Source organism: Vanrija pseudolonga, chromosome 2 (genome assembly GCF_020906515.1).
Source record: "Vanrija pseudolonga chromosome 2, complete sequence".
Lineage (NCBI taxonomy): Eukaryota > Fungi > Basidiomycota > Tremellomycetes > Trichosporonales > Trichosporonaceae > Vanrija > Vanrija pseudolonga.
In genome coordinates this window covers 3,278,069-3,303,316 of record NC_085850.1, presented here as the reverse complement: position 1 = coordinate 3,303,316, position 25,248 = coordinate 3,278,069, and the positions used below count along the sequence as shown (strand labels likewise).

At 61.8% G+C, this 25,248-nt stretch overlaps 10 protein-coding genes across 10 annotated transcripts; 5 read left to right on the top strand and 5 right to left on the bottom strand.

The window, feature by feature from the left end:
• Positions 1 to 9: 9 nt before the first annotated feature.
• Positions 10 to 5,713, bottom strand: dop1 (Protein dopey; the record flags this gene model as incomplete). Its single annotated transcript, XM_062769558.1, has 7 exons — positions 5,326 to 5,713; positions 4,882 to 5,165; positions 4,345 to 4,835; positions 3,940 to 4,294; positions 3,312 to 3,902; positions 2,972 to 3,275; positions 10 to 2,915 (listed from the first exon to the last, which is right to left on the bottom strand). Exons 1-7 carry the CDS (start codon positions 5,666 to 5,668, stop codon positions 10 to 12), a joined length of 5,274 nt encoding a protein of 1,757 aa, XP_062625542.1. The 5' UTR covers positions 5,669 to 5,713.
• Positions 5,714 to 6,015: 302 nt separating this feature from the next.
• Positions 6,016 to 11,452, top strand: LOC62_02G003032 (uncharacterized protein; the record flags this gene model as incomplete). The annotated part of the gene is made up of 5 exons (XM_062769557.1): positions 6,016 to 6,182; positions 6,255 to 6,565; positions 6,773 to 7,825; positions 7,861 to 8,143; positions 8,179 to 11,452. Exons 1-5 carry the CDS (start codon positions 6,151 to 6,153, stop codon positions 11,450 to 11,452), a joined length of 4,953 nt encoding a protein of 1,650 aa, XP_062625541.1. The 5' UTR covers positions 6,016 to 6,150.
• A 122-nt stretch (positions 11,453 to 11,574) lies between these two features.
• Positions 11,575 to 13,528, bottom strand: LOC62_02G003031 (uncharacterized protein). Its single transcript, XM_062769556.1, has 3 exons — positions 13,340 to 13,528; positions 12,505 to 13,208; positions 11,575 to 12,468 (listed from the first exon to the last, which is right to left on the bottom strand). The coding sequence occupies exons 1-3, from the start codon at positions 13,490 to 13,492 to the stop codon at positions 11,652 to 11,654; spliced, it is 1,674 nt and encodes a 557-aa protein (XP_062625540.1). The 5' UTR covers positions 13,493 to 13,528; the 3' UTR covers positions 11,575 to 11,651.
• Positions 13,529 to 13,743: 215 nt separating this feature from the next.
• Positions 13,744 to 15,279, top strand: tif221 (Translation initiation factor eIF-2B subunit alpha). Its single transcript, XM_062769555.1, has 5 exons — positions 13,744 to 13,919; positions 13,976 to 14,033; positions 14,078 to 14,214; positions 14,283 to 14,405; positions 14,444 to 15,279. The coding sequence occupies exons 1-5, from the start codon at positions 13,779 to 13,781 to the stop codon at positions 15,137 to 15,139; spliced, it is 1,155 nt and encodes a 384-aa protein (XP_062625539.1). The 5' UTR covers positions 13,744 to 13,778; the 3' UTR covers positions 15,140 to 15,279.
• Positions 15,280 to 15,750: 471 nt separating this feature from the next.
• Positions 15,751 to 16,482, bottom strand: LOC62_02G003029 (uncharacterized protein; the record flags this gene model as incomplete). The annotated part of the gene is made up of 3 exons (XM_062769554.1): positions 15,751 to 15,758; positions 15,801 to 16,285; positions 16,334 to 16,482. The coding sequence occupies 3 exons, from the start codon at positions 16,480 to 16,482 to the stop codon at positions 15,751 to 15,753; spliced, it is 642 nt and encodes a 213-aa protein (XP_062625538.1).
• A 764-nt stretch (positions 16,483 to 17,246) lies between these two features.
• LOC62_02G003028 (uncharacterized protein) lies at positions 17,247 to 18,508 on the bottom strand. Its single transcript, XM_062769553.1, has 3 exons — positions 18,040 to 18,508; positions 17,403 to 17,977; positions 17,247 to 17,352 (listed from the first exon to the last, which is right to left on the bottom strand). The coding sequence occupies exons 1-3, from the start codon at positions 18,342 to 18,344 to the stop codon at positions 17,321 to 17,323; spliced, it is 912 nt and encodes a 303-aa protein (XP_062625537.1). The 5' UTR covers positions 18,345 to 18,508; the 3' UTR covers positions 17,247 to 17,320.
• Positions 18,509 to 18,731: 223 nt separating this feature from the next.
• LOC62_02G003027 (uncharacterized protein) lies at positions 18,732 to 20,032 on the top strand. The gene is made up of 3 exons (XM_062769552.1): positions 18,732 to 18,993; positions 19,054 to 19,685; positions 19,762 to 20,032. The coding sequence occupies exons 1-3, from the start codon at positions 18,863 to 18,865 to the stop codon at positions 19,842 to 19,844; spliced, it is 846 nt and encodes a 281-aa protein (XP_062625536.1). The 5' UTR covers positions 18,732 to 18,862; the 3' UTR covers positions 19,845 to 20,032.
• Positions 20,033 to 20,095: 63 nt separating this feature from the next.
• Positions 20,096 to 21,212, top strand: LOC62_02G003026 (uncharacterized protein; the record flags this gene model as incomplete). The annotated part of the gene is made up of 4 exons (XM_062769551.1): positions 20,096 to 20,352; positions 20,403 to 20,759; positions 20,800 to 20,963; positions 21,002 to 21,212. 4 exons carry the CDS (start codon positions 20,096 to 20,098, stop codon positions 21,073 to 21,075), a joined length of 852 nt encoding a protein of 283 aa, XP_062625535.1. The 3' UTR covers positions 21,076 to 21,212.
• A 222-nt stretch (positions 21,213 to 21,434) lies between these two features.
• Positions 21,435 to 22,724, top strand: LOC62_02G003025 (uncharacterized protein; the record flags this gene model as incomplete). The annotated part of the gene is made up of 7 exons (XM_062769550.1): positions 21,435 to 21,630; positions 21,805 to 21,968; positions 22,006 to 22,065; positions 22,104 to 22,232; positions 22,273 to 22,353; positions 22,391 to 22,487; positions 22,594 to 22,724. 7 exons carry the CDS (start codon positions 21,435 to 21,437, stop codon positions 22,722 to 22,724), a joined length of 858 nt encoding a protein of 285 aa, XP_062625534.1.
• COQ2 (4-hydroxybenzoate polyprenyltransferase, mitochondrial) lies at positions 22,536 to 25,238 on the bottom strand (the record flags this gene model as incomplete). Its single annotated transcript, XM_062769549.1, has 8 exons — positions 22,536 to 23,129; positions 23,164 to 23,501; positions 23,562 to 24,014; positions 24,288 to 24,458; positions 24,537 to 24,639; positions 24,797 to 24,857; positions 24,967 to 25,053; positions 25,147 to 25,238. 8 exons carry the CDS (start codon positions 25,236 to 25,238, stop codon positions 22,803 to 22,805), a joined length of 1,632 nt encoding a protein of 543 aa, XP_062625533.1. The 3' UTR covers positions 22,536 to 22,802.
• Positions 25,239 to 25,248: the final 10 nt, after the last annotated feature.

Below are 25,248 nucleotides of genomic sequence, written 5' to 3'. Positions count from 1 at the left end.
GCCGCCTCGCTACTCTCCCTCGAAAATCTCCCCATTCAGTCCGTCCTCCACAGCTTCCCAGTCCACCCCAGTGTCCGCATACACGCCTTCAAACGTGTCGATGCTTGCGCGCGAGAAGAATGTCGAGAGCTGCTGCAGGCTGGTCAGAGTCTTCAGACCCTTCAGGTGCGGTCGCCGCAAGCCCGTAAGGTGGTTCTGGTCGCACGGCACTGTTGGCGTCGCGGGTGACACTGGCCCCAGTTCTGCGAGAACCTCCGCCAGCCGGTCCATCAGCGCCTCGGGACTGTAGTCTTCGGGCGGGTACGCCGCGTCGGTCGTATCCGTGACAAAGATCCATTGGTGAATCTGGAAGTCCTCGCTCTGGATGACGAGCAACAGGTCGAGGAACTTTGAGGCCGCGAGCACGAGCAGCAGGTCCTCAGATCCGTCGGCGGGCGGGTCGTCCATTGTCGACTCGAGCACACGCAACAGCTCGGCGAGGATGATGGGCCAGAAGTTGGTCAGGTGCTGCGGGCTGTAGCGGCACATCATCACGCGCAAGCACAAGTACACCTCGCTGTGGACGCGGGGCGAGACAATGGTGGTACGCAGGATCTCCACCAGCTTCTCCTGGATCATGGGGAGTTGAGCGAGGAAGTGGTTCCGCTCCGCGGCCAGGAGAACCACTGACAAGCGGCGAAGGTTGAGCGACCGCGAGACCGTCTCCAGTTCACGGTTGGTGAAGATGTTGGCGGAGGGCGCGGCCGAGATACGGCCTAGGAGGTCGATCAACCTCTCCTTGTCACTATCGAACAGCGCGCGCACCAGAGGCTTCCAAGTGCCCGAGTCCTCTGGTTTAATCTTGAAGAACCGGTTGTCGTTGAACGCGTCACCGATCGGCAGGCGCCACGACTTGACCGCCGGTGGGATTTTTGTCATCTCCCGGAGTAGATTGAGCACCGCCTTGTCCACCTTGTTCTGCTTGAAGGCAGGAACAATCATGTTGGACGATACAGTGCTGCAGACAGACGACACGCGGTCATTGTCGACTAGCAGCGTGCGTAGGTTCGGAAGCACGGGGTTGGCAATGAACTGGTAGATGGTGTCGACACCAGTGGCCTCCTCCGAAGTCTTCTCCGCATCTCTTGATGCCCGAGAGCGCGAGCGTCTCCGGCCTCGTCTCCAGCTGACGCTGTCGCCCACCCTCGAAGAGTTGGTGACAACAGCATCGAGAACCTTGACGTAGGTGTCCTGCAGGTCCCTGCGCAGCCGCTTGTCCTCGAGCGCGCTGGTCGTAGAGACGATATGACCCAGGATCGTCAGGCATCTCAGGACAGGGAATAGCTGAGCCTTCGCATTGGGCGAGCTCGATTGGCTGAGCACGTCGCGCGAGTAACTGAACAGCGTGTTCCAGACCTGAATGGCAATGGGGCCCTCGAGACGGCTGATGTATGCCTCAAGGAAGGCCAGCAAGGCAGGGCTAGAGGCGTCGCTGATGGAGCCGCGGCCCTTGCCGCTCAGGTGCTCGCAGACAAGATCAACCACCTTCTGAGCCGTCGGCGCCAGTGTGTCGACGCAATCGAACAGATCGACGTCCTTGATATCCGTGGGGTGGGCAGCCCAGACCTGGATGCAGCTGCCGAGGATCTCGGAGGGTTGCGACTTGAACAGTTTCTCAAGCGCCTTGCGTGCTCTTGTCCGGGTGCGAGACATAATCTGGACCTTGGATGCCGTCAAGGAGCTCGACTGAGAATCGGCTTCGTCCGAGTCCGCAGTCACAGTCCAGGTAACAAGCAGAGCCTCCACAATGTCGTCGAGGTAGCGCGCCGCCTCGCACTTCTCAGCAGAGTCCTGAGGAGCCTCCACCGAAAACACGGTCGGGAGGTAACCCAACAGGCCGCCACCCTCGTGGTTCTGCCTGTCTCGGTCCTCGCTACGACGATGACCAGTCTTGCTACCAAGCACGACGGCAAGTCTCTCGAGCACGCCGATCAACATGATTGGCTCGGCCTCAGTGATCGTCGCGGGGACATCGGTGGCGGTCGAAACTTCAAACGTGTTTCGCAATTGAAGCATGGTCATGCGCAATTGCTCACAGAAGCAGTCGCACAGTGTTCGAAGATCCGCTGGCCTGTTCTCCAAGTGTGGGATCGTCATGAGCACAAAGTCGACCCAGTGTTGCAGGATGGGCCGGTTGCCAGGCGACGAGATGCCCACGATGATAAGGTCGACGAGGGACTGCTCGAACTGAGCTGCCGATTCGTCAGGCTGGACCGTTGGCTTCTCCGAGACGGAGTAACTCGACGAGGTGATGCGGTGTCCACGGCTCTTCTTGAATGCGTCATTTGTGCCCGCAATGGACGTGTGCAGGAGGTGAAGCATTGTGTTTTGAAGAGTCAGCCGGCGGTGTTGAGTCGCAGCGGTGAGCTTGTCGACGAGGGTCTTCTTGATGCGCAAGAGACACTTGACGGAAAGGTCGCCCCGGGAGACGAGGTGCTGAAGCAGCTCAAGTGCAGCCGACTGAACGCGGAGAGATAGTTGCTCTTCGGCCGAGTCTTTCAATAGTCTTGCGAGAATGTCGGTGAGCAAGTCGAGATACGTGTGAGTCTCGGCAAAGTTTTCCTCGACGTTGCGGACAAAGATGGCGTTGGGGGACTTGCGAGGCTCGGCCGACTGGCAGGCCTTGCTCAGGCCCTGTCCACCAAACCGGAAGAGGCTCGACAGGTTGGAGACCAGATATGTCACCTGAGATGCGTCGTCTAGTTTGCCATTGTTCCTGCTGATCATGGCGATCAGCCTCCGCAAGAGAGGATCGACCATTCTGAAGTACGACTTGAGATTGCAGCGCATCCAGGACTCGGACGCGCACAAGACCTGCGGGTCTTCGCTCTTGAGGCCGTCAAGGATCATTAACATTGGCACCTGGAAGATCTCGCCTGGAAGCATCGTGTCGTCTGATGTCAGCTAGATCCGTAATATCTTGCAAGCTCACCTGACTGGCGCCAGAGCACACCAAAGGCTGCAAACGCCTCTGTCTTGCCAGGAACAGCTGACATTCGTCTGGCAATCACGCTTTCCAGCGTATGTGGTTCTGCCAGTTGATTGTACTCCCAGATCAACTCAACCGCCCGAGCATGGTACGGTGCGGCATCGGGGGCGAGGTACCGGAACAATGAGTTCAAAACCGTCGTCATGACTGAATCAGTCGTGACAACGATAGGCGGTTGAAGAAGGCGGCAGCGGCTGGCGCGCAATGCAGCATCCACAAGGACGTCGACAACCGCAAATGAGCGAACCTGGAGCATTAGGTCAAGCCCTTTCATTGAACTCACCCGTCCCAGTCCAACAAGTACTGCTGCAATCCAGTCTGCGCCCTTAACCAGCGACAATGATGGCACCTCGCGGTCGATTAGCGTTCGAACCAGATCAACAGCCTTGAGGTCGAGCCCAGCCGCCCATTTGGATATGAGAGCTTGCTCGCACACTTTGAATGTCGTAGTGACGAGGCGCGGCACGACCTCTGTTTGAACCCGCTTCGCAGCCGATTCTAGCTTGAGCGGTGAGCCGAAAATGAGTGTCTCCAGTGGGGTGTCGCGGGTGCCCGCTTCCTCCACGGAGGCTCCTTGGGCGAAAACACTATCCGGGATGGCTGAAAGGAGGGCAGCAGCCAAGGCGAGCATATCCCCCAGAACCTTTGGATCCAACTTTTCGGTGATCGCTTTGAGCGAACGGTCAAAGAGGACCGGCAGGTAAACCGAGACAGTCTCTTCGTCTCGCTGCGGAATGGTTGATATCAACCATTGTGAGAATTTGACGTGCTCGGCTTTAGCCTCTGGCAACTCCTTGTCGATAGCGTCGAAGATCTGCTTCCACAGAACAGATGGTTCGATAGCTTCGTCGACCGCTACGGCCAGGCCTTGGATCTGAAGGGTCAACGGGATCGCCGCATGACAAGCTCACCTCCTCCGCGTGTTCTCCACTAGATGCGGCACGAATAGATTGCAATGCCGGGATAGCAAGATTCTCTGACAAGGATTCACCCAACTCCCACTTGTCAAGCAAGGCGAGGAAGACCTTGTACGGGGCTTGGCCCTCGGCAAAGTCGCTGGTGGTTGCTAGCTTCTCCATGTCTCTGGACAGCGTTTCTGACAACAGGGTCAACCCGTTGGCTTTGAAGTACTTGACTCGGTCCTCGGGAGACTCGGCAGTACCAAGGAACCATGCGTAGACTCGGCGGCTGAGTGAAACATCACGGGCAAGGACGACAGTGGTGACGGCACGTGTGAGGTGGGATCGGTCGTCCTCGGTTGCCTCCCTAGAAGCAGTCAGTATCTAGAGCCCATTGTCCCATTTCGAGCCACTCACTTCAGAATTGCCCCGTTCAAAGGCAATATCCTTTGAAGTAGATCAAGGCCTCCACGTCGCACGAGCATGTTGTCGTCACCGAGCACAGCCGCGACGCCTCTGATAACGAGCCCTGAATCTGTCGACGTCGCAAGGTCGGCTGGAGGTTCGGTCAACACTCGCGCGAGGTAGTTGAGCGCTGCCAAGCGGGATGCTGGACTGGAAATCATGACGAGAAAGATGGTCTGAAGGAAGAAGTGCGATGTGACGGCGTCGGAGAGCTTGTTCAGTAGCGCCAGGACCTGGTCGAAAAAGTCGCCTGTCTCCTCCTCCACGCCAGGCAAGAGCGCCAGTGTCAGCGCCTTGGTTGCCGGCCTCAGGTCGGACTTCAGTGGGAGATAGTAGCTCTCGTAGATGTTGATGAGTGCGGGGCGGACCGAGGTGGCGGCATTCTGGAAGAAAGGGAAGAGCCCAGACGACCAGATCAGGAGATCGCGGCGGAGACCATCGACCTGGATCGGTTAGAGGGCTTCTTACATATCCAACAATAACACCTACCCCGATGATGCTAAAGACGTAGGAATAGACGTCGAGTGCTCTTGCGTGCACACCCGACGGCAATGCTGGGTTGAGACATTGTGCCAGTCGCTTCGCCACGATGAGCTTTCGAGGGATCTCACTGTACGGCGGCGAAGGGGTCTGCAGCACCTTGAGCAGCCGACTGAGGAAGGAGATGAAGTCGGCCCATTCGTTGACACTCTCAAACGACTGAAGACACCGGTCGACCTGGGCAGCAAACTTCTTATACTTTGCGTCACTGGCGAGGAGGGAGGCGGCGGCGGCTGGGGCCATCAGTACGTGCACATGGCGGGATGGTCGATCCCAGATGAAACAGATAACGATATCTTCACCGCCACTGCTTGCTGCACGAGCAACACGAGCCACACGTCGGCGACCAGCAGTCCCTCCGTCACTCCGCCTCCTCCCCTGCCATTCACTCACCTCGTGCTGTCCGCCTCCTCTGTTCTGGAGTTGTCCTTCCTCCCGAGATGTCGTCCGCGTGCACTGTGACCATTTGCGCCGTCACCACTTGAGGCATTCCTGGGGCTGCTTCTTGTGATGTCGTGGAAGATGATCGTGGCCTGCCTGGGACCATGAGCTGCGCCAGCCTACCGTGGGACGCCGGCCGACGCAGGTTGCCTCCCTGGGTGCTTGAGAGGTTTGGTGCCCCTGGAAGTGGTAGGGACGTCGGTTGTGCCGGGCTAGCAGCACGGGTGTTTGATGTTGTCGCTGGTGCTGATGATGGCCCGGCGTCTGACCCGAACACGCCGAATGGGTTTGGCATTGTGCGATGGGGTTGTTGTTGTGGGTTGTTGGTGTTTTGTGGAGTGTGACGAAGGGGATGTTGTTGATGCAGCCGGCCTAAGTGTGCAGGCTACGATATGGGCCGTGACGCGGTGACGATGCGAAGTGTAGCAAGGGTGCACGGTGCCAGCCAGGCAGGCCGCCCACTTCGGCCAACTGTATGGGCGTACGGGGCGCTAGTGGGTGGCACGTGACGTCAACCCGAGCCGGGCAAGCAATGTGTGCCTTGATGCAACTTGTAATCGTCCGATCAAGTCAGTGCTCTCGTTTTGAATGGCTGGCAAACAGTAACACAAGCAAGCAACAACATTCCAACAACCACCACCCCCAAACCTACAACTCCACATCCAACACTCATTCTCTCACACAAACGACATCAACAGCAACGACCTCGACATTGAATACCCCAGCATCACACCCTATCCCCTCGCCCCCCTCCCTCCCCCATGACATTACAGCGTCATGCGTGTAGAGAACCTCGATGATGGGTTAAGGTACGCTTCAAACTCCTCACACCTCCCCCTTCCCCCCCTCCGCCTCGACTGCCAGCTCACCCACCCGCTCAGACTCGAATCGGCGTGGAACGAAGCCTTGAATTCATCAGTGGCCTACTTCCGCGCTCTCCTCTCCTCGTCGGGATCATCAGCATGGAAGCCCGTGTCGGTTCCCCCACAAGGCAGTGCCGGCCCCGTGCGGGATCCAACAAAGGCTCGGCCAACAGCACTAGGACGTATTACCGCCAGCGATGTCGTCGTCCACCGCCGTAACGGCAAGAGCGGCGAAGTGTTCCGGGCTGTTGTGGACGTCGATTGCGGAACAGATGTCAACATCGATACATTTAGAGTGTGTCTCGCGACCCCAGAGACAAGGCCACAATGTGAGTCCGGCGATGACGGAGGGATGCAGCAGCGGTGGCAAGATTCTTGCAGTCGCAACGAGCTGGAGGCCGCTGAGCGGGCAACGCTGTCCCTTCGATGGCATGCACAGGCAAGATCATGGGCCGAAGCCTTGTTGAAGCCGTTGGGGGCAGTGGAGCCATCCCATCCTTCTCGTCAAATCGACAAGCAGCTGACCTATTGTTCAGGGGATCGCATGGTCGAAGAGGCCCAGCTGGTCGATCTCATCGACACCCAGACCCGAGTAACAAAAACCAGCTACAAGCTTGGCTGGCCCTCGAGCCCTCGCGACGCCGTCACTATCTCCAAGACACTGGTGGACCAGAACACCCTCATTGACGTCTCGACATCAGTACCCCGATCACGACATGAGCCCCCTTATCTGCGACCTGCACCCCCATACGTGCGCGCCGACGTTTCGCTTCTCGCATGGTGTATCCAGCTTCCTTCGTCCCGATCACGCTCCGCGGAACCACCTATTCCAGAAGGCAAAGTACGCATCCAGTGCTTCTGGTGTTGGAACCCGAAGGGCACGTGGGCGGTTGGTGGAGCTGTTCCCCAGCACCTACCATCTGTGATTGTCGGTCTTGTCGACTTTGTGCGTGAAGGGAGCGAAAAGGTGCCGGTTCTCCTCAACTACGGCGAGGACGTAACCATCGGCAGTATCAGCTACGACCCAGCACGGGTAATGTTGTCCGCAGGGTACGCCGTGGTCAACAGCGAGGAGGGCGGCAGCGATGGAACTAGGCGACAAATTGAGTTTGGGTTATCATCAACGCAGGGCTGGGATGTGCAGATTCAGGTCAAGACCCAGAGTGGGGACGATTCGACCTCGTCAGCATTCTCGTCCTTCGTCGGCCAGTCGCCAGCGACTCTTCCTGGAGCAGCGGCGCCTAAACGCCTGGTGTTTAGATTGGTACACGCTGAGCTGCAGCCTCAAGAGGAGCTTGTTCGCGTGAAGGTGACAATTGAGAGAACGGCCTTACCATCTTCTGGTGCAGGTGTTCGCATCAACGGTGTCCCCGCCACCATCCAGCGCATGGAGTCGGTTTCGCCACTGCGCAACTTACTGGACGGATCTCCGGGTGCGAGCGCCATGTCCTTGCCAACAGTGGACACGTCAGACCTGGCCTCACGAGATGGCTCCGTGGTCGGATCCGACGACGACCGGAGAATACGGAATGGCCGGCCACTAGCTGCACAGAAGAGTGTGGCTAGCTTGATCAAGCGCAACTACATCTGTGCGTTCGCCATGGTTGACAGAGCTGATGGACAGACTTTACGTCACTTCTGCAGGAGCCTGAGCCCAAGTGGAGGCCCGTTGCAGAATCCAAGGGCGTCGGAGTGCACCAGCTCAACTCGATCGACAAGACGCTGGTCGTTTTCAGAGCAGAGGCGGTATTCGTTGGTGTTGGCGTCTGGGACCTGTTTGCGACAATCATCACCCCTGGTACGCGACTCGAGTGGGACAAGTCGTACGAGGACGCAACGTTGCTGGAGGACGTCAACGAGTTGACGGATGTGTGGCACTTCAAGTCGAAGCCCTCATGGCCTGTAGCGTAAGTGACTTGTTGCTGTCCCCTGCTGACCCCAGCGCGCGTGACTCTGTTCTCGTCCGCACCACATACAAGTCTCCCTCCTCGGTTCACATCTTCGGTTTCTCGACCGAAAACACCGAGCTCTTCCCTGTTATCCCTCCCTGCATTGACCCGAACGTCATCCGCACGCAGATTGATCTTCAAGGATGGTCGATCGAAGCACTCTCTCCCAATACAACGCAGGTCACGCTCCTCGAGCAGAGCCATCCCGGTGGATGGTCCAACAAGTCGTCCATTCCTCAAGTGATGATGTCGACATTGTCGGGCTTGGGCGAGTTTGCGATCAAGCACGGCGCCCCTCCAGTGGCAACGCGGCTCGGTGGTGCCAAGGCAATCTCATCGCGGTGGGATGGGGAAAAGGAAACCTTCCGCTACCAGTATGAAGCTGCCGAGGCCCGCAGATCACGCTCATCCGGCACGGAGACTTCGTTCATGGTTACTCCAGTCGTCACCCAGGAGCCCGACTCTGATGGAGGCAGCGACAAGTCCACACCTGAACTTGGTAAAGGCAGCATCGAGTGCGAACTTCGCTGCGACCCAGACAAGTGGTCAAACACAATTATTGCGCTCGTCGACCCCCCACCCAAGAGGGTCTCTGCACTCAAGCGCCACAGACTCTCGCCCAACGGCGGAGGACTGTGGCTCAGCATAGAGCACGATCTCACTTCCCTCGGATCTGGTGTCGTCACTGTGACCGTCCGCAAAGGCTCTGCCTCCACTTCTGGAAAAACCGCTCTCACTGTCAACGGATCCAAGGTCAAGATTGACAACCAAGACCTTTCCGAGAACGACGTCCAGCAGCTCAAGAAGAAGAAACGCTCGAGGCCATCACGGGTGGCGCTGGATCAGCCGCCAGTCCTTGGTGTGTTGAGAAAGCGCCAGAGCAACATGTCGCTGCAAAGCACGGCACAGAAGAGCGAGCAAACGTCTTCATTGCCCGCGTCACCCTCCACCTCTGCGTTTGGACGTTTCTACTCCCCTCTGGCTCGGCTTGTGACAGTCGCCTCAGAGTCGACGCGTGCTGCTGTGGTCCCCATGCCGTCACCCACGCCTTCACCAGCAACTGGGAGCACGGCCGTTGACGCTGCCGTCCGTGCTCTTGGACAGCTCTCACGCATCCATGCCGACCGTGATGGCGAATCAACGGATCCCTTCGGATGGCAGCCTGTTGCGGATCGTGACGGACTCAAGATTGAGAGGCGTATTGTCGGTCACGTCTCGGACAGCGTTCCAGTATACCGCGCTGGTCGCATCATCGAGGGCTTCACTGCGGAAGAGATCTCTGGCACTGTTTCGGCTTTCAGGAAGGACGAGTACTTTGAGAAACCTGTTCGCCTGCAGAGCTACGGCTACGGCATCACCACATCGCACATCCAGGCCCACGCCGCGTTCCCATTCCGCGACAGGAGCATTGTTGTGGCGACAGTTGTTGCTCGTGTGCCCGACACGCCACCTCCATCACCATCCGTGGCCTCTCACACGCCGCTCACCACAATCTTCCACGCGTCGTCGTCGAGCTTTGATCACGCAACTCTTGGCCTCGATGCGGCCAAGTACAACCCTTCAGTGATGCCTTCTGCCAACATTATCCTGGAGGGCTGGATCCTCGAGACCATCGACCCGTACTCGCATGAGCAGTACGCCATCCCATCGACGCGGTGCATGTATGTTGGCGCCATCGACTATGGCGGCAACATTCCCGTGTCGATGAACAACATGCTCAACGCTGGGCTACCTCGCACCCTTCTCAACATTGAGCAGCTTCTCAAGACCCAGGGCCCTCCTTCGCGGGTACACTCGCCACCAATGTCTGTTCTTGTCCCGGACGCTGCTGCTCAGGGCCCATGGGCATTGTCCTCCACCGAGGCGTACAAGCTGCCGATTGACCAGGTCAACGACGGGGACGACTACGTTGTGACCGTCACCGTCCAGCCGCCTTCGACGTCCAGTTCGCGTGATGCCGAGACTCTGCGCCCGCCATTAAATCATAGCGACAGCAAAGCATCGCTCACGTCGTCTCGGTCAACAGTCATCGATCTTGCCGAGGACATTCGGCGGGGCAAGCGAGACTTGATCGTTGCTGATATCGACGTCGGTACAGAGATCATCAAAGGCGGCTGCGAGATTGCCATTCGGGCTGTGTCGCTTCCCGAGGCGTATCATGGATCTGGAAGCTCGTCGTCTGATCTTCCCCTGGAGTTTTCAGGTGACAGACTCGGATTACCGTTCAAGTGTAGCGCGGTATCTCTGGCACCGTCGCTTCTGCAGTCAGCCTCACTCGACCCCAGCACGCAGACTCGCCACCTTCTCCGAGTCACACTTCCCACTTCTGGATACGAGGCCCCGGTGAACGACCCCTTGACCGGCAAGACGGCGGCTCTACCTCGTCCTCGCTGGCTGCTGGACCTTATTAGCGATGGTGCTGTTGTCCAGATCCGGCTGGTTGCCCGCAAGATCGAACCCGCCGCCTACATGTTTGAGGGCACCGAGGTCCCAGTGGAAGACGAGCGCAAGCTGCCTTCGAGCAAGTTTGCTCGGGACTCTGCCAAGGTTAAGTTGCCGCAGCTTGTGAACCGCTCGACTGCCAACTCTGAGTCTCTTGGCAAGCCCCTCGCCGTCGCCAGGGAGTACCTCCCCGAACCGCCTGCTACCCCTGTCGAAGACCCCAAGGCCGACTCGGACGCCAACTCGACCGTCACAACGACGCCGACGAACGAGCCTGTCAAGCTTCCGCCAGAGAGTTCGGCGGAGAGCTCGGAAGAGTCCAAGCCTCCCCCCACACCAGCACCCATCGGGCGATACAATTTCTGGAAGTACGCACCGCTGAATCGGTTCAGCGCAAGCGCGCCAGCTTCCCACGAGAACTCGCCCATCAAGCCCCTCACCAACCTCCCATCTATCACGCCAAAGGCGTCACCTCCGTCTCGCAAACTGACCCTCATCCAGGAGGGCAAGGTTGCGTCGACGACGACTGCGCCCACCGAGGCACCGCGCGTGCCGTTCCTCGTTCGCACAGCCGTCCCCCTCCCTGCTGTCATCATTGCCTGCCTCGTCTGCCTGCTTCTTGGGTCCCTCCTGCGCTCGCTCCTCAGCGAGGCCGACTTTGTCATCTACGCCCCACCCGGCGCGGCGCCGGCCGAGGGCGAGGCATGGCGCGAGCTCAAGCGCCTCGCCGAGTGGCGCATCAGCTTGGACAAGGAGCTCATTATCGCCATTGCACACCGCGGGCAGACTATTGTCGTTGACGCTGGCGCCAGTGCGCCCCAGTAGTTCACCTCCAACCCACACATCTGCCCTCCTTTCCATCACAACCTCCACTGCTCGTTACCATTGGTCATTACTGTACTGTACAATGCATTCTATAAGCAAGCAAATGGGCGGCGCGACTTGACTTCCAGACTGCTTGGCAGCCTACCCGCACACTCTATACAATGCATGGGTATACGCCTCCCGGATCTACACCGCCCCGCTAAGCCTCCTCCGTCTTGACCGCCTCGCCGCCGTCCTCGCCATCGCTCTGATCGGTAGGGATAATCTCCTGCGCGAGCTTGGACTTGCGCGGGCGTCCGCGCTTCGACGCAGCGCCGCGACCACCACGGATCGGCGCAGGGCTGGGAGCGGGCGAGTCGCGCGCCGACCCGGCAACGCTCTCCTCTCCATCGCCAATCTCGGACGCGTTGTCCTCCCCCTCGCCGTCCTGCGGGAGCACGCTGTCCGCCGACGGGGAGTGGAGGAGCGGCGGGCGCTCCGGCGGCGCCGAGTTGGGTCCGGGCGTGCTCTCCTGTCCCGAGTTGTTTGCCTCCTTCGCCGCGCGCTTCGCCGCCTTGGCCGCCGCCTCGGCCTCGCGCTGCGCCTCGAGCACGACGCCCAGCGCCGACTGCGGGCCGCGCGCCCACGTCTTGAACTTGAGCGTGCCGCCTCCTATGCCGACGAGGGTCCGCTCGCCGACGTTCCACGAGCGCACCTTTTCCGGTCGGAACGGCTTGTTGTCGAACGGCGCGAACGACTGCGTGATCTTCGGGAAGGGCGACAGGGCGATCTTGGGCGCCGTGATGGGTTTCGAGAAGACTGGGAACCCGAGCGCTGCGGCGTCGGCGAGCACAAAGGGCGGCGACGGCTCGCGCACGTCGCGCTTGATCGCGGCAGTGAGCACCGCAGCATCTAACGGCTCGGGCGTGCCCTCTGTCGAGGCGGCCGGGCGCTGTGGCGTGGCCAGCGGGGAAGACTTCATCACCTTGTGCCCGTCTCCAAGGAATGTTGCGTCCTTCCACGGCAGCGGATCGCCCCTGCGTGCGTCAGTGGAGCCAACTATAACGACTTACTTCTTCAGTCCCTTGCGCCAGTTGCGGCCTGGCCCAGCCTCGCCGCCCGCTGCGGCGGCCTTGCGGCGCGCAGCAGCAGCAATCGCCTTCTTGCTCTTCCCCTCGGGCGGCACCGAGCCCTGGGGCGAGTCAAACTCTTCGCCGAGGAGCGAGCGCACGTCGTCGTCGACATCCGTCTCGACCTTGTCCACCACTATCTCCTCCTTCTTCTCCTTTGGCTTCTTCTCTCTCGGCTTCTTGGCCTTCGGGGTGACCTTTGGCTCGGGTTTGGGTGGCTCACGCGCCTCGCGGCCCTCGCGGTCCGGCGGGCCGTGGTGCGACGCCGACGCCGAGGATGGCTGGAGCCAGTCGTACGTCTTGCGATGCTGCGCGGGGAGGGTAGGCCCGGCAGGCTTGGACTGCTTGTTCGCTGCCCCCTTGGATGTGCGCTGCTTCTTGGCCGGTGGCGAGCGGTCGTCCTTCTTGCGGTGCTCTGGGGCGTCGCTCTCGCCCTCAGACGACGAGTAGGCTGCCTTGGACGCCATCGACCCGCGGCCGCTGCTCGAACCGAGCTTGAGGCGGATCTGGTGCGGCGGCGGCGGGGAAGCAGACGAGCGGTCGCGGTCGTAGTGGTCGCCCTCGCTGCGTTCGCGCGAGCGCTCGCGCGGGTGCTTCTTGGATGTGGACGGCGACTCGTCGACCAGGTGGGACATGTTGGGACGGAGCTGGACGAGTTAGTGGAGAAACAACGAAAGCAGCGAGCACGCGCGCTTGGGCCCAGATCGTCATGCACCGTCGCCACCGTCACGCGTGGCTCTGGCTCTGTCTCTGTCTTGCCCCTTCCTTTACTACTCACTGTGATGCGTAACGACGGATTCGAGGGCCCGCCAGCTTTGGTGGGCGAGCTGCGCGTAGGCGATCCGCGTGCTGGCGTCGAGCGTGCAGATGTGAGCTGACGAGCAGGTGTTTCGGATTCCGACTCGGAGTCGGTGTAGTCGCGCGTGGACATTGCGGGTGGGAGTTGAGGACGAGGATGGGGATGTTGTTGATGAGAGAGGGCGAGTGAAACGAGGGTGCTGGCGGCTTTGTTGCAGTAAGTTGCCTCGGCGGCGGCGTCGTCGCGACGAAAGCAGCAGCCAAAGCAGCAGCAAGGCTTGCCTCCGACATTGAGAGCTGCTGCTGCACATTCCAGCCAGGCACGGCCACCCATTCCACCCACACCCACCACTCAACAATTAACTCGAACATTTCCCAGTCAACCCAACAACAACTTGCAACCCACAACAAACACCACAATGGCAACAACAGCAGCCTCCCCCTCGCCAGCGGGGCCCTCGTCGCGCGCGACCCCAGTGCTCAGCGTCAACACGGCGCAGGCCAAGCCAAAGGACTTTGACGTCGTCGCGGCGTACAAGCGCGCCCTCGCTGATGAAAAGGTGTGTCGCGCTCCGGCCGAGCTCAGCACAGCGCGCACAATACTGACAATGGACAGTACCCCCACCCCGTGGCTGCTATCCTCGCGCTTGTCGAGTTAATGGAGGCGTCGACTGGTAAGCTGGGCACTTCCGGTCTGCGCACAGCTCACACACCCCAGCCTCCACCGTGTCTGGTCTTGCTATCGAGCTCACAAACGGCCGTAGGCGCCTGAACGACTCGCAGCACAGCCTGGGTGTGCGTGCTGGATGTCAGCTGTGGGAGCGTTTTGTCGCCCTGTCCGGCGGTGGTGGTGAGGTGAGTATGACTGGGTGCTCGGAACCCCTCACGCACCCAGCATGGCGGACGCCGCTCACCCACCACAGGACTTCCCGGCGTACAAGCGCACCCTCATCGCGCAGGGCAGGTCGTTCTGCTCGGTCACTGCTCCTCAGGCAAGGGAAAAGATTGCCAAGCAGGCCGGAGACTTCTTGAGCGACGACTGTGTCGTGAGTTGACACTTGCTTGAAGCCCAACTCACACTCAGGTCCTCACCCACAGCTACTCGCGCGTGGTCATCCAGACGATCCTGCAAGCACACAAGCAGCACAAACGTGTGAGCGTCTACGTGACCGAGGGACGGCCTGGTCTGCTCGGCATGCGCACCCACCAGGTGCTCACGGCGGCGGGTATCCCGTGCACGGTCCTCCTCGACAGCGCGGTGGGCTACGTGATGGAGCGCGTCGACATGGTGCTTCTCGGATGTGAGGCCGTCGTCGAGTCGGGCGCGCTCGTGTCCTCGGTCGGCACGTACCAGATTGCGCTGGTGGCCAAGGCGATGCAGAAGCCCGTGTACGCGCTCGCCGAGTCGTACAAGTTCCTCCGCCACTACCCGCTCTCGCAGAACGACCTCCCCGGCCCCCGCGACGCGGCCAAGAACCTCCCCCTCTCGTTCCCCTCCGTCTTCCCCTCCACGCCAGTGGGCCGTAACTTCCCCCCTGCCATCCCGCCTACGCCGTCGGCCTCGGCCCCGGACGTCGACCGCCTCAACGTCTCGGGCACTGGTACGCCCAGCGGCGGCGACTGGGCTGCGCCGGCCGAGATGACCCCCGACATGATCGCGAGCCAGCCCCTCGTCGACGTCACGTACCCCGACCTCGTCGACTTTATCATCACCGACCTCGGCAGCCCGCTGTCGCCGACCAGCGTCAGCCAGTACCTCGTCGCTCAGTTCTCGGCATAGGGTGTGGTAGTGTGGTGGCATAGTAGAGGATCACGAGATGACACATGTTGCATAGTGAGCGGGCGAGGGACAGAGGTTGAGCTTCCAGGTAGTGTGGTGTGGTACGGGCTGCGGGCGAGTGGGTCATTGCAATGCGGAACATGGTTGGCTGGCTTGGCCTGTCTCTGCTGAACTGCTGGCCAGGCCCTTGGTCTCCTGGTTCCTCTGGCGCGCCCGATGAGCACTGGGGTGCTGGGTAAGACGGAGATTGGTGCTGGAGCGGGGGTGCGTCGAGTCTGAGATTAACAGATTGTTGGCAAGTCTGCCCATTGTCTATCAAGCTACAGTGACGTGTGGCCGGTGGAGGTGGACCACCTGGCTCACTCTTGCGTCGCCCACCCCCGTCCAGCAACCCTCTGCGGCCTTAAACATGTCGCATCGCTGCGCTTTTCACTAGAAACAACCTGGTACACACATGAACGGATGCTAGTCTACACGAACGTATTGTCAGTCTCTGCTATTGTCGAATTGTCACTGCTATAGCTAGCTTTTAGGGAATGCCGAGACACCACACCGCACCGCACCGCACCGGCTATGACATGGCGCCACACCGACGCCGCCTTGCCGCCGCGCTACGCCACTGCCCCGTCAGCCTCGCGCCGCGCATGTACAGCATACTCACAGTGGCTCATGATCTGGATGAACTTGTTGCCGCGCTCCTTGGGGTCGTCCGACACGGCCCAGCTGGTGGTGAGCGCGATCTTGTAGTCGGCGTCCACCGAGTCCCAGTAGGGCGCGACGAGCGCCTGGGCGGACGGGTGGGCGGTGGGCACGTCGCCGTGCACGATGGCGGTGCGGCACAGGTCGAGCCCGGCCTCGCCGAGCGCCGCGCCGACAATGAACACCTGCAGGGGGCACACATCGCCCTCCATGACGTGGCACTTGAGCGTCGTCACGGCGTACGTGAGGCGCTGCGACGTGTCGTACTTGCTCATGAGGCGGATTGTGGGCAGGCTCGTGAGCACGTCGGACAGGTCGGCGAACGGGTCGGCGTCGTGCAGGAGCACGTCGAGGAACGGCGCGAGGACGTCGGCGGGCTCGGGGAGCGCGAGACGACTACGGCCCGTGGTCTGCGCCGCGGCGGCGAGCAGGTCGCGGAGGACAGAGCTGGGTGGGTGGTTAGCGTGGGTGCCCAAAGGAGGGAGGGCAGCCTACCTCTGCGACGACAGCACCTGTCTGTCAATGGGAAAGGACACGCCGTCAGAGGACACGAGCACGTCGAGTGGTCTAGCAGGCGGGGTGGCCTTGACTGGTGGGGCGTGGTAGGGCGTGACGAGTGGTGCAGCGACGACGGCGGTGGGCATGGTGGTGTCGTGTGGTGTGGGTGGAGGGTGTGCTCGATCGGGTTGAGAAGAAATCCAAAGTCACGATTGACTGGTTGTTGTTGAGAAGCACTTGCTGCTTTGGCCAAGCAAGACGATCAAGCACGTTTGGTGTGCGAAATTGTCGTCGTCTTGCTCTTGATCTGTCTACCCCGCTCTCGAAAGAATGCAGCGTCAAAGCGCACCGAATGCGGGGAGTGAGTGAGTGGGTGCGAGACGAGCAAGACAATGGCGCGTGCACTTGGATCCAACTTTTGTCGCGTGACGTCCGCAGCCATCGTGACGACGCCACGACGCCATGGTCCTGCGCGCCACATCGCTCAGCTCAGCGGGGTGCGGTGCGGGTGTGGTGGGCACATTGCAGAGCTAGTTAGCCCATGGGAATTGTCAGTGATGGCGGAGGCGGCCACGGTTAGATTGCAACGGCAACGGGCTCATGGCCGCGTTGAAGCAGTACCACAGCGCCGGCAGCGCCGCCTCACTGCCTCGTGGCTCAATTGTTCGGGAATCAGTCACAAGTCACCGCCATGGCCAACGGCAGCAGCTCTGCCTGGCCCCAAGCCAGGAATGCAGGAATGCAACAATGACCATCACCCAGCCCACCCAGTGTCAGTGCGACGATCGCGCGGGGGCGAGCAGCAACGCATTGGGCTCAATGCTCTCTGCGCTATGCCACACACTACACCTCCAAACTCCTACGACTGACTACGCTACACTCCAACCCCCCACCCAGCCCACTCCCATCATGCTATTGCAGTGCATCTATGTCCGGCCTTGTCGGCATGTCGGTATTGAGATCCTTGTGACAGTCACTCTGTCTCTAAAGAGGCGACGAGTTCTTCTGGTCGGCGCCTAAAAGTCTAAGTCAGCCACGCCACGCCACGCTACCACCCCTCACGCACCCTTGACAATGGCGATAACGCGCTTAAACTCGTCAGGGAGACGAGTACCGTCCTTGACGTTGCGGCCCCACGCGCGGCTGAGAGCCCACATGTACTCGGACGGGATCCACTGCCAGAGCGCAAACGGCAGGTTGTTGGGGTCGATGGTGCTCGCGCCCGGCGTGCCCTCGTTACGCACGTCGGTGTACCCGCTGGGCCCGTTCCAGCTCTGGTTCATAAACTTGAGGGCGAGCGCGCACGTGTCGACGTCGTCGGCGGTGGCGCCCAGGATGAACGTGTACATCGGCACGCTGATGCCCTGGTTGAGCAGCTCCTTGACCTTGAACAGCACGAGGTTGAGCGCGACGGGGCACTCGTACTTGCGCAAAAACAGAATCAGGCGGCGCAGCGCAGACACCGACGGCGTGCCCGTGCCGTCGGGCGTGGTCGCCACCTGGCCCGTGGTGATGACACGCAGGAACGCACGGATCACGAGGGCCGACTCGATGTCCTCGTCGGTGAAGTGGATTTGGCGGGGGACGGGGACGCCGTCTTCGTCGACGGTGGCGATCTCGCTGGACGCGCGGAACACGCCGCTGTAGGCAAGGGTGAGCCACTACGGCCTTCCTTCCTTGTCAACACCCCTACGCCCACCCACCTAGCAGAGAACAGATGGAACGACTGGATCCTGAACTTGATATTGTCGCTGGACACAATGACAAAGTCGCCCGTCTTCCACTTGGGGTCCTCGTTGGACGGCGGCGCGAGGCTCGCGGGCTGCACCGACGGACTCTTGGGCGGCGGGGGCTGCAGCGGCGCCGGCGAGAGCAGTGGGGACGTCGTCGCGGAGGGCGACGCGAGCGTGAGGCTCGACAGCCCGAGCGCGCCGAGCGAGTTGTGCTTCTTGATCGGCGAGGCGAGCGGCGACGGCGTCTTGGACGGCGGAGAGAGGGGGTTGACCATTGTTACTGGCGGGATGGATGGGCAGGGGGGAGTCGAGGTGGTCGTCAAGAAATGCGGGCGACTGAGAAGTAGAACCACCACGCACCACCTCCCCCCTCCCCCCGTCGAAACGTGCTCCTCCTGTCAGCAGCGTTTGATAGTGAGCATGGACCGCGAAGGCGAGGTCACTGCCGACGAGCAGTGCGCCAGCGGGGTCCGGCGGCGGGGCGCATGCACGGGCGCGGTGTGCGTAGAGTGGCGGTGTGGCGGCCGCGGTGCCGGCGGAGCAGGCGGCGCGGGGCGGCTCGGCGCGATTCGGCCCGCCGCCCGCGTTCGCTCGCTCGCACAGTCGTTTGTCTTGTCGGGGTGCTTGCCCGCTTGCTCGAATACACGACGTCGACCTCTCAAGCGGTGCTGGATGCTCTCGCCCCGCTCCCAGGCGAGTCCCACGCACAGGCCGTCGGCCCCTCGTCAACCTCCCCTGTTGGTTGTCGTCCGCGTCATCCTGGAGCAGCTCGTCCATCCTCCTCCACCACACCATGACCGAGTGGGACATGTCCGACACGGCCCACATCCTCGACGACGCCGAGTTTGCCGACGGCGACTTTGTGCTCGTCTCGGCGGACGGCGTGCGCTTCCGGACAGCAAGCTACCAACTCTTGTGGGCCAGGTGGGCGGGGAGGCGGGGCGTGGGGTATGGGCATGGCTGACTGGTTGACTCGTTTACTAGCCATGCACTCCGCGACGCCGCTGCTGCAAGTAGCGCCAACGAGCGCAGTATCACCTTCACCGACGCCGAGATCGAATCCGCCGACATCCTGCGCGCGTTCCTCCGCTTCATCACGAGCGGCGTGCTGCCCGTCAGCCGCAAGAAGATGGGCAACCCGACCAACGGGCTCGACCGGCTGCCGCGCCTAGTGCGCTTCTTGGAGAAGTACCAGTGCCACACTGCGCAGCGGTTCGCGATGGTGTGCGTGCGCGAGGGGCTGAGGCGCGGCGTGTGCTCGCCGCTGTGCGCGTTCGTCACCGGCGCGACGGTCGGCGACGACGTGACTGTCACTGCTGCGCTGGGCGCCGACCCGCAGACGTGGGGCGCGAGCTCGGCCGCAGAGAGCAAGGCGCTCGTCATGAGCGCGTTCAAGGTCAACCCGTTTGGCGACGAGGCGAAGGCTTCCCTCGAAGAGGGGGACGAGGACGCGCATGTGCTCGACCCGAGCAGCATGCCGTTCATTGCTTGGTCGCAGACGCCCGGCGAGTACATCTGGGCTCTGAGCCGCGCTTGGAAGAAGGCGCGCGGGCCGGACGGCAAGGGCGAGGGAGATCTGCTGTGGTACTTTGAGGAACTGCTGCGTGCGGCCAAGGGTACGTGGGTGGGGAGGTGGGGAGTGTGGCGGAGGGAGGGTGGCACGCGAGTGCTGCAGCTGACGCCCACACGCAGACACATCCATTCTCGCGCTTACGACGCGCCAGAGTACGCGTCCCGACTCGATCCCCTCCGTCATCGGGCTGAGCACCGCGTAGTGTGTGTCGTGGCGCGTGGCCCCTTTGTGCCAAGGACAATGTGTGTTGCTGTTGTTTGTTTTGATTGATGGAGTTTGTCGTTGTGCCGGGTGCGAGAGGTTGCCTTCGCGTACTACTCACCATCACTGCCATCACTGGTGCCATCAGCAGCATGTTCATCGACGGGAAGTACATTACGAGACTCGCCCCCATCATCATGGCTCCTCGCCATCCTCACCATCCTCACCATCCTCACCAGCTCTCTCCTCACTATGCCGTACCTGCCCAAGCAGACCAAGGGCATCTTCAAGAAAGGCCACACGCGCGGCCAGTCCCTCCCCGGCACATTCAAGCCCGGCAGCTTCACGTCCCTCGCGTCGCTCGCCCTCTCCGACAGCGCCAGCGAGACGAGCTACTCGACCTCGAGCTACACGCCCTCCGTGCGCCCCGCAGACAAGGACACGCTCACCATCATCTCGTTGGACAACGTGCACATCGAGGCGCCGTACACGCAGGTCTGCGCGGCGAGGTACGTCGGGTCGTCCTACTGTCTGTCGGCAGAAGCTAACCCATCCCCAGCCGCGCGCTCGCCGACCTCGTCGCGCACTATCCCTGCGGGTGGGACCCGGAGCGCTCGGCCGTCGCGCAGCCCCAGATCCACCTGTACCACGGCTACGAGGACGCGGGGACGGTGCGCCGCTTCCTCGAGCTCATCACCACGGGCTCGCTCCAGCCGGCGTTTGCCAATACTCTCGTGGAGCTCACGGCGCTCGTGCGCTTCCTGAACAAGTACGACTGCGTGGCGGCGCTTGCCGTGCTGTTCCTCCACATCCGTATCTGGCTTTCGGAGGGCGCCATCTCGCCGCTCGTCGCGTTCGTGTGTGCCGCTATTGCGGATAACGAGGAGGCGTGTGTGCGTGCCATCAGTGTGGCGGAGTGAGTTGGGGCTGGTATCCAGAACGTACTCACACCCCAGCCCTCTCACCCTCGACCCCCGCCACATGTCCCTCGAGGCGTGGTACCGCATCCCGCACCACTACCTCTACGCGCTGACCCATGCGACGATGGTCCCGGCCCGCAACGGCCCCGGCAACCCGGGGATGGTCGCCAAGTTCAAGGGCCACCTGCGCGACGCCAAGAGTGAGTGCGCTGTGGCGAAGGCGAGCTGACGGCGGCAGAGTACTATGGCTACCCGGTGCCCTCCAACGGCGTACTCGAGAAGCTCGACAGTATGGAGCAGTGGCGCGGCTAGGGGAGAGCGATTGTCGCGACCGACCCGCCGATTGATTCTTACGACTGGTGCCACGCTGCTCTGAGCGCGATGAATGGCAACGATACGACGACACGACGACACGACATGACACGACCGACACGATCCATATTTAACGACACATAAAACCCACAAAAAGCCACAGCTCTCAGTGACGATAGCACCTTGTGAAGAATGTATTTGATCCAATGTGCACAGACCTCGCCTTCCTCGTCGGCCGATCCCTCCTTTCCCCCTTCCCCCCCAAAGTCATTGAGCTCGGCCCCCCAAGCAAGTTGACAAACAACAACACTCACACACTCGCTCACTCATTGTCCACACCCACTCACACTGTCGCCACCATGGCCCCAGTCGACGCCCCGCTCAACGGCACTGCGACGCCCGCGGCCTTCATCACCATCACCGGCGTAGAGGTCACGGGCCGGCTGACGCCGAATGGGACGCAGCGGTGGGTCCAGCCCCTCGCTCTCTCTGCTGACCCAGTCACCAGGGTGACGCTGATCGTCGCCGCGTGCTACATTGTCGCGATAGCAATCTGTCAGTTGTCCTGGAGAGCTGCGAACTGACCCCCGCAGTAGTGAGCAGCTCGTGACTCTGCCACATCTAACGCACGCCCAGTGGTAAGAAGCAGCACGGCGAGACAAAGCTCACACAGGCACGGTAAGTTACCCCCCTGCCGCTCTTCTCGGTGCACGCTCACCCCCGCGGCAGTGCCCTACCTCAAGACGCTCATCTACCCGTTCAAGCTGCTCACGGTGGGGATGCACGAGATGAGCCATGCCCTCGCGGGTGTGTTGACCTGCGGGTCGGTGGAGCGGATCGAGCTCGACCCCGACGAGGGCGGCGCGACGCACATGCGCGGCGGGGTGGCGTGGGTAGGTGGGTTCGACGTGGCACCACCTGACGCGACAGATCACGCTGCCGGCAGGATACCTCGGCTCGAGCGCCATCGGCGCCGCGCTCATCGCCTGTGTGGGTGCTCTGCCCCGCTGTTGCTCACCCACCCCCAGGGCTTCGACACCAACGCGTCCAAGATCGCGTGCCTCGACCTCGGGCTCATGTTCCTCCTTACGCTGTTCTGGGCACGGCGCAGCGTCGTCGCGTGGCTTACCATCGCGCTGATGGTGGGCTTGATCCTCGTGAGCTCTCCATCGCTGGACCTGAGCTGACCCTGGTCAGATCTGCTGGCTCGTAGCCCACAGCGTCGCGCTGCGCTTCCTAGTCCTCTTCATCGGCGTCATGTCGTGCATGTACTGCCTGGTGAGCCAAGGGATGAGATCAGCCAGCTGACGCCCAGTGGGATATTATCGACGACACGCTCAAGACCAAGAAGAAGGGCTCGGACGCGTCAGAGTTTGCAAAGGTCGTCAAGTTTGGCAGCTCGCGCATGTGGGGTGAGCTGATGAGTTAAGGTAGAAGCCAGCTGACGCCAGGTGCCATCTGGCTCTTCTCGTCGGGTTGCTGTGAGCTGCTAGTGGCGTAGACATCAGCTGACATCAGGGTTCGCCGCGGGCATCCTTGTCGGCATCGTGGCATTCAAAGCCGACTGGGCGCAACAGCGCGCCTCGGCGGACAAGTTCCTCGGTGGTGAGTGTGTCAGCGTGGCCAGTCTGACGCCAGGCGCGCCATAACCCTCCAGCCCCCTTATCCAGCTACCCATACTGCTCCGCTCCGCTCCGCTCCCATACCCTAATGCCCGTGCTATGCATCTAGAACCACCCCGCAAGGAGCACCTGCTGGACGTAGTCGCCGACGGTGCCGAGGAAGATGAGGCCGCCCAGCCACGCGTTCGACACAAACTTGCGCCAGCAGTCGGCCGTGTCGTCGAGGTTGACCGTAATGACCTGCCATGCGAGCTGTGCGGCGGCGCCGGCGACCGACACGGCGTAGTAGATTGGCCCGGCGCCCATCGCGTGGCCAGCGACGGCGAGGCAGCCGACAAAGGCCGAGTAGAGGGTCGCGATGATGGGCTTGGACTTGTCGCCCCATGCCAGGGCCGTCGACTTGACGCCGGCGAGCACGTCGTCCTTCTTGTCCTGGGGGTCAGCCCTCCTCCCTCAGTTCACCCACCTGGTGCGCGTAGATCGTGTCATACGCGACGCAGTGCAGCATGTGCCCGAACCACAAAGGCCCACACACGGCCCAGTTGACACTGCCTGCGACGGCCGCCCAGCCGAGCAGCGCGCCCCACGTAAACACCGTCCCGAGCGTCAGCTGCGGGTAGTACGTCACGCGCTTCATGAACGGGTAGATCGCGACGAGGGGCAGCGACGCCGCGCCCAGGAGGATAGAGTACGTGTTGAGCTGGGACAGCACGCCGAGGCCGAGGAGGAGCTGCGAGCCGAGGAAGACTGTCGCGCCGGTGTATGACACTTCGCCTGCGGCAATCGGGCGCATCTTGGTGCGTTCTGGGGAGGTCAGTCAGCCTCAGCCTCAGCCTGCTCCTCTCCTCGATGGGGCTTACGCACCAACCTTCGCGTCCATCTTCGCGTCCCACATGTCATTAACGATACACCCTGCGCCGCGCATGACCAGCGCGCCGACGGCAAACAGGAAGCAGTACCACACCGGCGTAGTCCAGGGGAGCGCGAGCGCCGTGCTCGCCATCATGATGGAATGCGCGCCGGGCCAGTAGAGAAGGATCGCGCCGGTCGGCTTGTTGAGCCTCAGGAGGCGGAGGTACGGCTTCGTGCGCGCCAGGGAGCGGGGGACGCACGCGTCGAGCCAGTCGGGCGGGGAGGCCGTGTATGGTGCTGGGACTGGCGCCGGGGCGTGTTGCGCGACGCCGGTGGCCGTCTGCGGTGCCGCCGACAGCACGCGGCGACTCGTCGACGTCGCGCGCAGGGCGGGGAGGACAGCGCGCCGCGCCGATACGGTCGAGAGCCGCGGCCGCAGCAGCGGCGCTGAGGCTGCCAACAGGCCTGTCCGCGCGCACGCGGAGCGCCCGAGGAGGGGTATCATTTTGTGTTGGTGTGTAGTGAGTGAGATGGGCCAACGTCGTCGGATGCCGACTTTTTGTTGTGCCGAGCAGAGGAAGAGTGGAGGTGCCGGGCCGCCTCCGCCAGGGCAGGGTCGAGTGGACGACAACGGAGACGCCGGCGCGCGAAGCCGCTGCGCGCTCGTCCTCGGCCGTATGCGACAACAATGCACTCAGCCAAGAAGGATGTACTATGACTGCCCCCGGACAGCCACACTCGTGGTATAGTTACATGCAACGGTATGGTGTGCTGTGTGCTGCGTCGTCGTTCTACTATCTGCTCTCTCTCCTCCAAACCAGGTCTCGCGAGCTGCGCTGCCGCCGCTGCCGCCGCCAGCGCGTCGAGAATGCCTTACACCGCGAACGACGCTTATTTGCCGTTGTGCGCCTCTGTCGAGCGTTAGCAAGGCCCCAGTCCCGACCGGCAGCGCCTCTGCAAGGCGCAGCCTTGCCTTGTGCGACTCACCACGCCGCGTCGCGTCCTCCAACAGCGTCGTGTCGACGTTGCGCGACGCCATGCGCACGTAGCGCACCACCGAGCCGCGGATGAAGACGTTCTTGACGGCGAGCTGGGGTGTGGCGTGAGTGGGAGTCAAGCGAGAGGGGGAAGGCAGGGAAGGCGAGGCCGGCTGTTGGTTCGAGGGCTGCTTTACAACAGCCACCATGCCCTCCTGCTACCGAGCACACGCTCGCAGCGCTTGCGCGCGGCTCGCCCACAGCACTCACCATGTGCGGATGCCTTTCGGGGTCCTCGACGTGGATGTTGTCTAACCGGATGTTGAGGAACCTGGCGTGTGAGCAAGTCACCTTCCTCGGTACAGCAGCGATGCCGAGCTGCAGGGCTCTAGACCCGCTCGACGGCGGCCGCGCTGCGCTGCGCCCGTCCGCATACTCACTGGTCCACCGACTTGAGCGTGCCCGTCACGCAGAGGTCGTTCTTGAGCTCGATGGTGACGACCTGCTCAGCGAGCGTCTTGAAGAAGCTGGCGGGTTAGGTTGTTGGGGAATCACACCGAGAACGAGCAACTCACGAGAACATAAGCTGGGGTCAGCGGCGTCACGACAGAAACACGTACCATGACGGCGAGGCGGCTGTGCCGATGTCTTTCGAGTTGCGGGAGATGCTAGAGACGGTGTTGACAGGTTGCAATGTCGAGCAGCTCAACATCGAGGAGCAA